General features: G+C 29.5%; 1 protein-coding gene across 1 annotated transcript; it reads left to right on the top strand.

Moving 5' to 3' along the window:
• Nucleotides 1-467: 467 nt before the first annotated feature.
• On the top strand, nucleotides 468-2,175 carry Bma-mig-32 (Uncharacterized protein; the record flags this gene model as incomplete). Its single annotated transcript, XM_043075145.1, has 5 exons — nucleotides 468-556; nucleotides 733-811; nucleotides 1,142-1,315; nucleotides 1,496-1,640; nucleotides 1,970-2,175. The coding sequence occupies 5 exons, from the start codon at nucleotides 468-470 to the stop codon at nucleotides 2,173-2,175; spliced, it is 693 nt and encodes a 230-aa protein (XP_042931079.1).
• Between the last annotated feature and the right edge of the window lie 10,043 nt (nucleotides 2,176-12,218).

The following is a 12,218-nucleotide window of genomic DNA, read 5'->3' as shown; positions in this document are numbered from 1 at the left end:
CATGTTAATTTCAAAATGCTTTCCTTTCTGATGGAACATATGCAGTTTCTGTTTATCGTAGCAATAGCATAAATTTACTTCAGAATTTAACTGTATACGGACTGTAAGCATGATGAAATTTGAGATTTCAACTTAATGTGTCGTTTGTCAAGAAGCTGTGAAGAACACAGTATGCTAGCATATTTACAGGAACTCTGACAATTGAAATTTTTTCCTTGTTTACACGACTTCATATTTGTAATCACAATAGAGCGAGCTTTGTAATCCTGAAGAATATTTTGCATACTTCCCAATTTTTGCTTTTTTTTCCATGTTTCTTTTCTTGGAAGTATGCACACTTTATTTCCCACTGCAGAATGAATATTGCGTGATTGGTATTCTTTGCATTTTTTAGAGTTGCAAGAAGGTGTTTCATTTTAAGGCCGTTTTGAATGGATGCTGGAAGTTTCCAGTAGGCAATATTTAAAATGAGTCGAAAGCCAACATTAATTGGTGACGAGTACAAAATATTGCTAAAAACGCTTAATCCACATATAACATGTCCCTTGTGTAAAGGGTTAGTTTTTGTAACATTTCTTTTTAAATTCTTGGGTTTTATCCTTGAAGTGAAAAGTGTTAGTTTGTTGCTGGTAGTAGTGAACTGTTTGGTACTTCAATTAATTTACATTTTTTCGTTTCTTGTTTTTAATGGTGTGGGTCATATATGGGCTTTGGATAATAAGGTCTTTTCAGGTACTTCATAGAAGCAACAACAGTTACTGACTGTTTACATACCTTTTGTAAGTCGTGTCTATTGAAGCATTTTGAGAATGTCAATAACTGTTGCCCGAAATGTAGTAATCTCATCCATCAGGCATGTAATTGTTAACTGGTTAAAGGTTTTCATTTTAAATTAGATCCAACTAATATCACTTTCTTGTGTTTCAGGGTTTTTTAATTCTAATCAGATATATAATTTCTTTGTGAAATGAATTTAGATCACAGTATACACAAATATGTGTTTGATTTCCTGTGACAAACTAAGTTTCATCAGTATTGAATCTCTATGCTAGTTATAGGCTCAAAAGTTAGCATTATTGTTGTTTATGTAATGTTCATTTTGTTATAACAAACTTTTCATGATGAATCAGCTTTTGTTTAGAGTCACCCGTCCCATTATGTAAGCTTTGACCGTACGATGCAGGAGTTGGTTTATAAGCTTGTACCTGGTGTGCAAATACGAGAAGAAGAAAATCAGAATGCTTTTTTAAGAACAGTAAAAATAGAACCGGGTGAAAATGGATCTCCTGAAAAGTTAGAAATTGATGAAAATACGGTAATTTCTGTCTTTTGTAAATTGATGCATTGAGAAAAATCTCGAGCTTTCTAACAGTTTAATAATTCAGGAAGAAATAATTTCATTATAATTTTATAGTAAAGTAGTTTCTTCCATCGTTATTTTGAAGTAAGTTGATATTTTATTATTTTTGGACTTTCTATTTTGTTGGTCCTTCAGGTTGATAGTAGTTCGGAAACAAGAGAATGTTCTGGTGATTTGATGGGCAAGCATCATCGCAGTGATGAGCAAGTTGCTGTGGAACTTTGCACTGATAAGCTTTCCAAATTCTCCGATATTGAAATGCCTTACTTAAGGCTATCCGGTAGGTTTCTTGTTGAAGAAAAATATATGTGGGTTTTTCACCCGAACATCATCTTACGGATTATTAAAACAAAGGAAAATTTTTTAGTAAATTTCAACAACTCGTCTTCTCTTATCAAGTACCAGAAGGATTATTCAAATGCTGTAGAAGGCTATGTTAACGAGTCATAGTACTTTAAATTTAAACTTTAAACATGCTCATTTCTTGTGTAAAACTCTAATATTTGAAGAAAAAAATACCTATTGCTATTTAAGTTAAGAATGATGGAAAACAAAGTACTCAAGCAAGCTTTATTTTTTCTAATGAAATATATAAATTTTCTGTAGTAGAGATGGCAACCGTGAACACGATCAAGCGATATTTGGCTAGTACTTTATTTGGTGATATAAGTCGGTATAACGATTTGGACATCTTCTGTAACAATGAACTAATGGGCAGAGATTATTCGATGAAATTTATTGAAAAAACTAGGTGTCGAAACAAACCAAAAGATACTCCAATAAAGTTACTGTTTAGAAAACATATCGACTTTTGACACCAATGAAACTGTTAATTTCATGAAATCATCCTTGGTTATATTTATTTATGTAATAAGTTGGTTTCGTGTTGAATTTCCTGATAGAATTAAATTCTTAGCAAGTTCATCAGGAAAGTGGATTTATCCAACGCAGATCATCTCTCAGTAGTCTATTACAATATGGTTTTGCAGAGAGCCTCTGCAAGAGAATTTTTATATCACCGGACTTTGGTGATTCTCTATTTGAGTCCTTGACAAAACCTCCATCATTAATCATGAGAAATTGTCGCTAGTATGTTGTGGTATTGCCATGTCGTGCAAATTTCCAAAAATATATCTCATCTTGCTTCATTAATATCTAGAGCTGCTACTTTTGCACTATACTGGTGCAATCTGATTCGATTTCTTGGAAATACAATATTCCAGATATTTCATTGATGTGAGTTTTGTGTTTGTACCGATCAGATAAGTGTAACTTTTTTTTTTTTGTCTTATTTATCTCTAAATTATTTTAATCTGCAGTGGTCTTCCCTATGAATTGATTCGATCTTTTGTATTTTCTGTATTTTTATTGTTTATTTGACTATATAGTTCTATTGTATATTGAAAAAAAAAAAAGAACTTATATCAAATTTGAAATAGTCCATGTTGACAAAATAAGTCTAGGAAGCTTAAAGATCAAGTAATCGAGATATGTGGAGGTTTGAGGTCGCAATTACCATTAAAGTAAAAATCAAATGGTTTTACGTCCGTATTTATATGGCTGTTAGGACTTCCCGACCTTTGGAAAAGTTCAGCTCGTGCATATAATACTTCATGAAATGACATTATCATCGACCAGTTCCATTCCAGGTGTAGTTCAAGATTTCATGCTCTGAGTCAGTGATAAACACAACTCCTATTGCAGCTGCGGTTCATTCGGTATTATATCTCATTTGTTGAAACATCCATTTGATTGAGTTTGACAGCAATAAAACTCCAATACTGCATTTGTAGAGTTGATCAGGAAGCTAACTGGTTGTATTCAACATTTGCTAACGTGTTAATAAAACTGAAGGCGTTGATTGCTTGTTAAGGAGAAATAAACATCGGTCATTTCTAAATTTTAAACATTGTGACTGACAGTGCAGAAAAAGATAATAAGTATAGATGATTATAATATTCGGGGGTTATTAATTGAATCTACCAAGATTTGTTTTGTTTTTTGCATGATTTTCCCTGATCGGTCATCTTATGAATTCTATAAGGACCTTTTTAAATGTCCATATACCTTGCTAAAGCTTCTTGTTCGAATTGATCAGATCCCTAAATTCTCAATTATTTTTTAAAAATTTTCACTTTGCCTGCTTATGGTTAATGTTTTGTTTTATTTTGTTTTTATTTATTTTTTTTTTTCGAAATATCACACTTTTAATACGAAGATTAGAATACATCGACACTTTATAAGATGAAATTTTTATAACTGGTCAATGTAGTTGATGGGAAGTTATATTTTAAGTTAATACCGTATGATATTTCGATATAGCGCTTCCATTAGTTCGACATAAAAGTCAATTCATCGGTTGCATCAGTTTGGCATTAAAATCAATTTCATCATCTGAAGTTGAAATGACTTTTCTTTTCCTCCTTTCCTATCAGGGATTTTATTACAACTAAAACAATTTTCATTTTGGAAGGATAAACTTCAGCAATAAGTTTGCTTTTCGGTAAAATCTTCATTTCTAACAAACCGATAATATTTCTAGACAATCCATAATTACCTGCACTTCGCAATATGGAAGAATTCCTTACTTGAGACAATGTGTGGAGAAATGATCGATTGAAAAACGCTTTCAATTTTCATTTTGCCACAACTTGCACTATCATTATCTCTCTCTACAGAAGTTTTCTCTCCATGTGTAGAGGAATTAACTAATGTTGTAAATGACAAATCTTTATTTTCATTTCTATTTCCTGCTTCTCCTCCTTTCTAGTTCTTGATTTTCATTTTTATTCCTTCACTCTGGTCAACATTTCTCTTTCATTAGTTTTTGTATTTATTGCTTCTTTTGTCATCGTGATAAAATGTGGTATTAATTAGTAATGACTGAATACTTATTGCAAAGTTCTAAGATATGGCTTATCTGATTATGATGATAAAATTTCCCCAGAATTTGTCGCAATAAGGCTTAATAACCATAAATCTATCATCTTCTTCTTCCTCATCATTTTATTTTTTTTCTGATGACAATCTTAATACTGAAACAAACTGGAATAATAAGGAGCGAAGTATTTTTTTACTGCATATTTGCAAAAGCCGAAAAACCGATTCTTTTCTATTTTATTAATACAAAATATTCTGATCAGTAAATTTAATAAATTTTTTCTTCCCAAAATGGAATGAAATTTTCGGATGATATTTGTTACGATCTTACGTTCAATTAATTTATCAATAATCGTTGCTTTTTGTGTAAAGTTTTAATGACTATTTCGGTTTAAACTAAAAAAAAAAAACTTCGATATCAAAACTGCAAAGTGAAATTAGTTGCTTTGAAAATTTTTTCTTTCAAAAAAAATTTACCTTATTTGGTTATTTGAATCATATTTCTTGTTATCTAATCATGAAAGATAACGAACTTACTGGTTGCAAAAATGAAATGTGAGTGCAGAAGTTATTCGATCTCATTGAAGTGGAATTGTTAGAAGTGGGAAAGAGAAATGGCAATACTTTCCAAACAATATTCATCAGTCATAGGGGTTCTACTCTGATCTCATTATTCAAGCAGATTAATTTCCTTTATATTACTTATTGTTTTCTGATTTCTCTCAAAAGCAATTTTCATTTTGTTCATTTTTTGATTTGATTTGGAGCAAATTTTTTTCTGTGATAAAAATAATTTTAAGTGATATCGAGTCAATTATTTATTCATTCATTCAGCCAAATGCCCTAAAATCCTATCTTTCACCTTTTTCACTCACAAAACTTTGAAATCCTCATTGAAAAAATTTTGATTATTCTCGACGTTAAGTCTTAATTCATTTTTTAATAGTGACAAATAATCCTAGTGTGATAGCGCGTATGACTTTCTCTTGTCCATAACTTTAAACTTTTTATTGAATTTTTTTAAAGGGAAATAAAACAAATAATACATTAATATATGAAAAGTTATACGATAGTATCATTTGAGATTGTTAATTAATACAGAATGATGTGAAGAAAGCAGTGGTATGCAATGCCAAATGGAATTATTTCATATTTATATGTGTGTCAATTTGTAAGCTTTTCCTAATGATATTCCAAAGTAAGAAGGTGCACCGCTGCTCTACTACTATCACTATAACAAGCAACGCTAATTTTGAAAAATTATCTATGATAGATGTAATTGTTCTTTGAACGTTATTGACTGAGATGAAGAGAGTTTTTCCAAAATTGAAATTTTTATAGTAAAAAAAAGGGTATGAATAGCTGAAAATGTGATTGTATCAGATGAGCAGTTAGTTATTCATCTAATCTATTAGCATCCACACTGAAATGAATAAATCCTGGATTACAATCTTTTTATATTTCCTTTTGCTTTATTCTTTTATTCCAATCGAATGTGATACTTTTTCACATTTGTGGTTTTCATGACTTTCGTTTTAACCTATAGTTTTATTGACATCAGTGTTAGATTATAATCATACTTTCTTGCCTCGATCAAGCTAATCAGTGAATTCGTTAGCTATCTATCTATCATGTTGAAATGGAAGGAAAAATATTGGAAATATTTTTTATTGACATGTGTACTATACTACGGTAAACTTTGATACTTATAAGAATTATTCCCATTTTTTCATTGTTTTTTCCAGTAAAAAAAAAAGAAAATTTTTTAAGTATATGAAAACGTCAGTAATAGCAAAAAATAAGTTAGAACTTATTCTGCAATTCTTTTTATGCAGCTCTGAAGTAAGAATTCAAAATCATTTGGTTTTAATGACCTGAAATCATTATCTATTATTCCAATGGATCGTCTAGTTTCAGAGATTAACAATTTTCTCCTTTTCACATTACCCAGAATTTTAACAACAACTTTTTATATAAGAAATAATGAAACCAATTTTTTAACCATTTAAATTTAAAAGATTACAGCTTAACACTCTCTATACATGTTACAAGATGCAAATTCAATCAATTATCAAAAAATTGATAGTACTAAAAGCGATGGCTAGCGAAGGGCAAAAGTTATAGTTGTTAATAAAGTGGGCAAATAAAATGGCCTAATAGAGACAATGAATACATTTGGAGCAAAATTCAAAATATAAAACAAGGCAAAATCCATTGAATTGTTCGAATGCAAATATGCGTTATGTTTTTTTTTTTTTTTTTTTGCAACGTATACCTCATGCTTCTATGAACGCAATTGAGCAGTTCGGCAAAACAACTTGGCATAGGTACTCTCTTAGATGGTCGGTATATAGGACTACATAAGGTATGGCAATGAAAATCTGAGAAGTCCAAGGATTTTGGGATTCTTCCTGTCTCAAGAAATATTTGGAATTACATAATGCTCAGAGATGGTGAAATATTTTATGCTATCATGGTTCTTCTCGTCTCATCTTAGTTACTAAGATCTCATTGATACTGGCTATGTTTCTTATTATTATTGATTTCTACTGGGGATGGTTTTTAAGCAAATGACTTTTTCCGATGCAAAAATGACTTAGTTGTAGATTATTGACCGAATCCATACCATACTTACCAGGATTTTCATTATTTTAAACTTTCATTGAGTAACAGTTTCGTAGAACAAATGTGTTATTATAATAAATGAAACAATACCATTCTGTATTGCTAACTTGAAATGGTTCTTTTTTTTTTCAGTTACTATTTTAAGATAAATATTTCATTTGCTTTCTTTTGCATTAGCCTTTTTTGTTTTATTTTAAAACTAGTTCTGTTTAGTATTGCGTCTATGCCATTTGCTTCATAATTTTAATAGCACTCTTAAAAACCGAAATGAACTGTGGAACAGATAGAAGTGTAAATATTTCTAATCAAAAATGAAATTTGTAATTTAAATAAGTTTTCTTGGTGCACTTCAACACCTGATGCAATATTTTGCTTGGATCTATAATTGAAGGCATTACATTTGAATAATGCTAAAATCTTTACAAAAAATTGTTACAGAAAAGCAAAAAAAATCGGAATTTTCTGCTTTTTTGTGAGAGAAATAATATTTTGCATTTTGGTTTCAAAGGAAATAAAGCTTTTAGAAATATTATAATTACAATCACTAAATAATTTCAACAGTATTTCATAGAAAAAATGCTTTCTAAATATTACAGTTTTCCATTTTTTTCGAAGTCTTCTAAAATATTACTCTCATTCCTTTTAAATTTTTTTGTTTATTGTAAACAAATTGCTCTATTAATCAAGTTACACCTTCCAGAAAATCACGTTGTTGCTTGATAGGTTGCAAAATTGAACCTGATGAAAATTTATCTCTTTATTCTTCTTTTTAGTTCGAAAATTTCTTCAATCTCGTAACACTTATTTTTGTCAATTTTTGGATTAATAAATTGAAATAGTTTACATTTTAATATGTTTATATTTTTAAAACATTTGCATATTTCAAGTTTTAAGCTTGGATTTGTCATTTTGCAATTTATACATTTCAAATTTTCAACAATTTCTGTTTTGTTGCTTTTTAATTTTTTTTTTCATAAGACCATCACTTTCTATTCTGTAAAAAAAAAAAATTGTTGAAAACATTCCTTTTGATTTGAACTTATAGCCTTCAACAAAATTATCAAAAAAGCTACTATATAAAAGCCTTCTGTTTCAAACTTTACATTTATCTCTTTTTTTGATTTTGTTATTGCTGTGTTGTTTCTATGTGTTGCTTCTTTATAGTTCTACAATCTTTCAGCTTAAGTAATCATTTGAAAGTGATCATTTCTTATTGAAAGCCAAATGGTTATTTTTTATTGAAACCCACTATATTTTCCAACTTAGAAATATTCAGTTAAGTTCTCAGCAAAATTATTTAAATTATGTACACAGTATTGATGATTGATTGAATGAACAATAAGTATGATTTTAAATGGAACGTCAAAATTAATTCCTTTTGGTCATTTTTTTAAGTGTGTTAAAAAAAATGTGAAGAGTTATTTTAAAAATAGATTTAGTTTGTTAGTGTGGCGCTTGTTAATTTTCTTCGCCAATATCATATATCATAATTAAAAAGAACTTCCATTACAACTATTTAAAAACTTTGTTCTTAAATTTTTATTCTCATTTAAATTGAAAAACAAGTAAAGAACAAATTTTTGGTTTTCTAATTATATAAATGCTTACAAATGCATCACTGTTTCAAACAGTTAAAATTAGACTTATATAAATGTTGTTGAAGTTTATTTACTGGAAGATTTAATTAGATGATTAAGCTGTCATGTTAATTTTCTTTCGAAGTGTAAAATGTCAAAAACAAACATCCAACTAATTCCAACAAACCTTGTTTCCAATTCATTAGATTGGATTCAATTACAAGATGTTTCTCTTTTGTTGCAGATGAAAGATGTATTTTCGCAAGAATAATTTTTTCAAAAATTCGGTCTGGATTTAAACCATCAGCAAATTATTAATCATTACAAATTAAAAAAAAAAAGAAAAGAAGAAATATCAATATTTTGCACCGAAAAAAAAAAAAAAACATAACATTAAGAAATTTTTCTTGAGAGCGATGGTAATTAGACGGGACGATACATTATAAAATTCGGAATTTTTGATAAGAGACAAGTTTCTTTGGATGAAATGCTGTAATGTGATCAGAAAACAGGTTGTGAAAATTTTACAAATATAATTTGGTTTTAGAAGTGCTGGCTGTTTTCGGGTTTTCGGCCTTTCTCTTATTTTTATCATTTATTTAAAAGTCTTTGCAGGGTTAATTTCACTCCATCATCTAAAATATAACATTGTGATTTGTTGGCATGATAAACAAAAATGATATAGCAACTATTAGCCAATTTCTTTTATATCAACTAAATTCAAAATTCTTGGCAGAATTTCAATTTTAGCACTATGATGGGTTTTCCTTAACCGCTGTATTTCCATTTTTGAAATGCATTTTGAATAAATTTGACAATAAGAGAGTTTTGACTAGTAATCTCACAAGCTCTTTGAGTTGATTCTGAGCTGAACCAAAAAGCAAGAAATTTAATGAACGGTTAGTTCATCAATTGATTTGAAAAAACAAACAACACATTAATCATCACAAGAAAAACCACAAAGCAGATTATATCAAAAGCGCCGAAGAGCTTACTGGAAGAATTGTTTCAACTTCGAAAAAATTCTCTTTTATGAAACAATCATTTTTTGGTGACAACAAAAAATTTTCATATTTCTTTCCGTTGTCTCTTTTTGAATTCATCTTTCATTTTCAAATTTTAAAAGTTGCAAATTTCTAAAAAAGTACATATTTTCAATTTTAAGCCTTCATCTACCCGGTTCATAATTCACCAACGTATTTTGTATTCCAGTACTTTTACGAATATTCCATTACTACAAAAAAATCAAATTAGAGACATACGCTTTTTACATTCATTTAGTTTTTGCATTACAATGTATTGTTGAAGGCGTTACTCCATTGTTAGGATTGATGAATAAATTAAATGACTCTAAAGTGAACATTTAAGAAGACAGCTTTATATTGCTAATCATTCACTTCGTTTATATTTGCTGAAAATTTTAGAGACTCTGTCAGATTGAGTCTAAAAAGTCCAAACTGTTATTAGTAGTGAGCTTAGTTACAGTGTTAGTGCGATTCCCATCATTCAACATAACAAATTTGTTTCAAAACCTTAATCCACGTGACTTTATTATTTTGATCTACAATATCCACTGATAAAAACAGTTGGAAAATCAAAAATACCAAACTTTCAGTGTCATTTATTCACAGTACTTCACAAATTTAAAAAAATGAACCTGTGACTTCTTGCTTTTCAAAATTTACATAGCCCTAGATTTTCAGGGATTAAAAGAAATCCTTAATTCTGAAATTAGAAAATAAATCACTACAAATTACAAATTTTTATCAAAAAAAAAATCAATTCTTTTTTGATTTAAAGTAAAACCTGCGGAAACTGTTCAGTTTTTGATTGCTGGAATTTAGCAGTATAAAATTGATTGCCTTTGAATATGATTAATTTGATCTGTAACAAATAAATTAGTACTGCAGCTGCTGTACTTCTCTGCAATATTAGTATTTGCAATGATTTCATGACTATTTCGACGCCTTCCGTTCAATTTTGCATTTAGTAATCATTTTGCCTTTATCTGCAATTTTGACGTTCTAAAAAAGTTAAAAAAGTTTATCGCAAATTATAGTCTTTTCTATTTAAGTTTAATTTTTTTCGTTCCAGCGATAAGAACATTACAATGTTTCTCATACATATTTGTTTTTCTAATATCCATTTTTTTTTTTTTTTTTCAGAGAAAAGCTGGTATTATGTTTGTCGGAGACTTGGTGGCAGTGACAGCAATGAATAATAATGAATGAACGCTCCTTCTGTTAGAATTTTCAGCTTAATGGTATGAAGTATGTGAAGAATTAACCGTAAAAGTAATTTTAGACAGATTGTGACAACTGAGTGATGAGGTTTTGATAAAAAATGTAACTCGTTTCTTTTTCTTTTTCGAAGTTTCACAAGGATCACAAGGAAATCTTCCCTTGTGATCATTAATTTTGGTTTATTCAAGTAACATGGAAAGAAGAAAATGGAAAAATATATCTGAGAAAACGAACTAATTGCTGCGCTCTCCCGGATGTCATTTGTCTACGGGTAGAGGTAATATCTCAAATGCTACTAGAAGATACGTTTGTCTGCATTCCCAACTAATCAGTAGCAAAACTTGTTCTCTTAGTAATCCAGTAGTAGTTATGGTAGGAAAAGTGAAAACAAGACATGATGTTGTCCTTTTTCATTACAGACTGCAAAACTGCGGAAGACAAGTTCAGCTCATTTCTCGATGAAACAGGTACAGCAATGGGTAAGAATAGAAAATGTTAGGTTGCTACCCAGATCTCTGACACCTCAAATCCATTTCCAATCATTCCAGGAATTCGGTTCATTAATAATTGAAATGTAATTTGTACATTTATTTAGTTCATTTAACAAGGGATTCGAAAACTTCGTTTCATTGATTTTGTTTCGTTCTCTTCAATTCACATTATAATTTATCGCATGTTTCAAATTCGCGTTTTTTATGTTTCCTTTATGAGCAACCTGAAATACTCACATAATGTATCACTTTTTTCATTTGTGAATCAAGAAATTTAAACTGCTCTTTATTATCACCATGCATGAAATTGAGTCTCATTATGATATAATATGTTGAACTATTGGACTGATAGCAACTGGGAATATTGAAGTATAATTTGGTAATCGAAGTATATTTTGAAACCAAGAAGGTATTTCTTTTGCATCGATGAAAATAATCATAATAGATGGTTGTGACGAAGTAGTCTAATGGTTAATTCTACAAATTCTTTTAAGATCTTGCGAATGAAATTAAAAATAATATGCGAAAATATCATGTCAATTTAGTGAAAATATTACCGTTAAGTTAAATTGAAGAAGCAGCAATAATTTTCAATTCAAGAATAGTTTTTACAATTTTCCTCTTTTAAAAACAAGGAATTTTTTATTTAGGTACAGTTAATGTACTTCTCTACTCTTTTCTCAAGCTTGACATAACTTTCTGTTTTTGCAATTTCACCTTGATCATATACTGCTGCCCATTTTTGAAAATTACTGTGATGAAGTTTCAAATAACTAGGATGTGTCAAATGCATGTAAAGAGTAAAGATCAACCGATAGACAGCTCTTCACTCACTGTAATCATGTGCTTGCTGTAAGCCAATACCCACCAAATACCCGTTGTCCGGGTTAGTCTTTGAGGACCAGCAGCTTCAAATCATTGGTCTTACATACTACTCATTCGTTCCCTTTCACTGATATGCTATACTTGTAGTTAGTCTATACGAAATTATCTGTATACTGTCATTATATACAAATACTTTGTGTAACGTAGTTTTTCGCAC

This window comes from Brugia malayi, assembly GCF_000002995.4.
Source record: "Brugia malayi strain FR3 genome assembly, contig: Bm_v4_ChrX_scaffold_001, whole genome shotgun sequence".
NCBI classification, from domain to species: Eukaryota; Metazoa; Nematoda; class Chromadorea; order Rhabditida; family Onchocercidae; genus Brugia; species Brugia malayi.
This window is presented reverse-complemented; position numbering and strand designations above follow the sequence as displayed.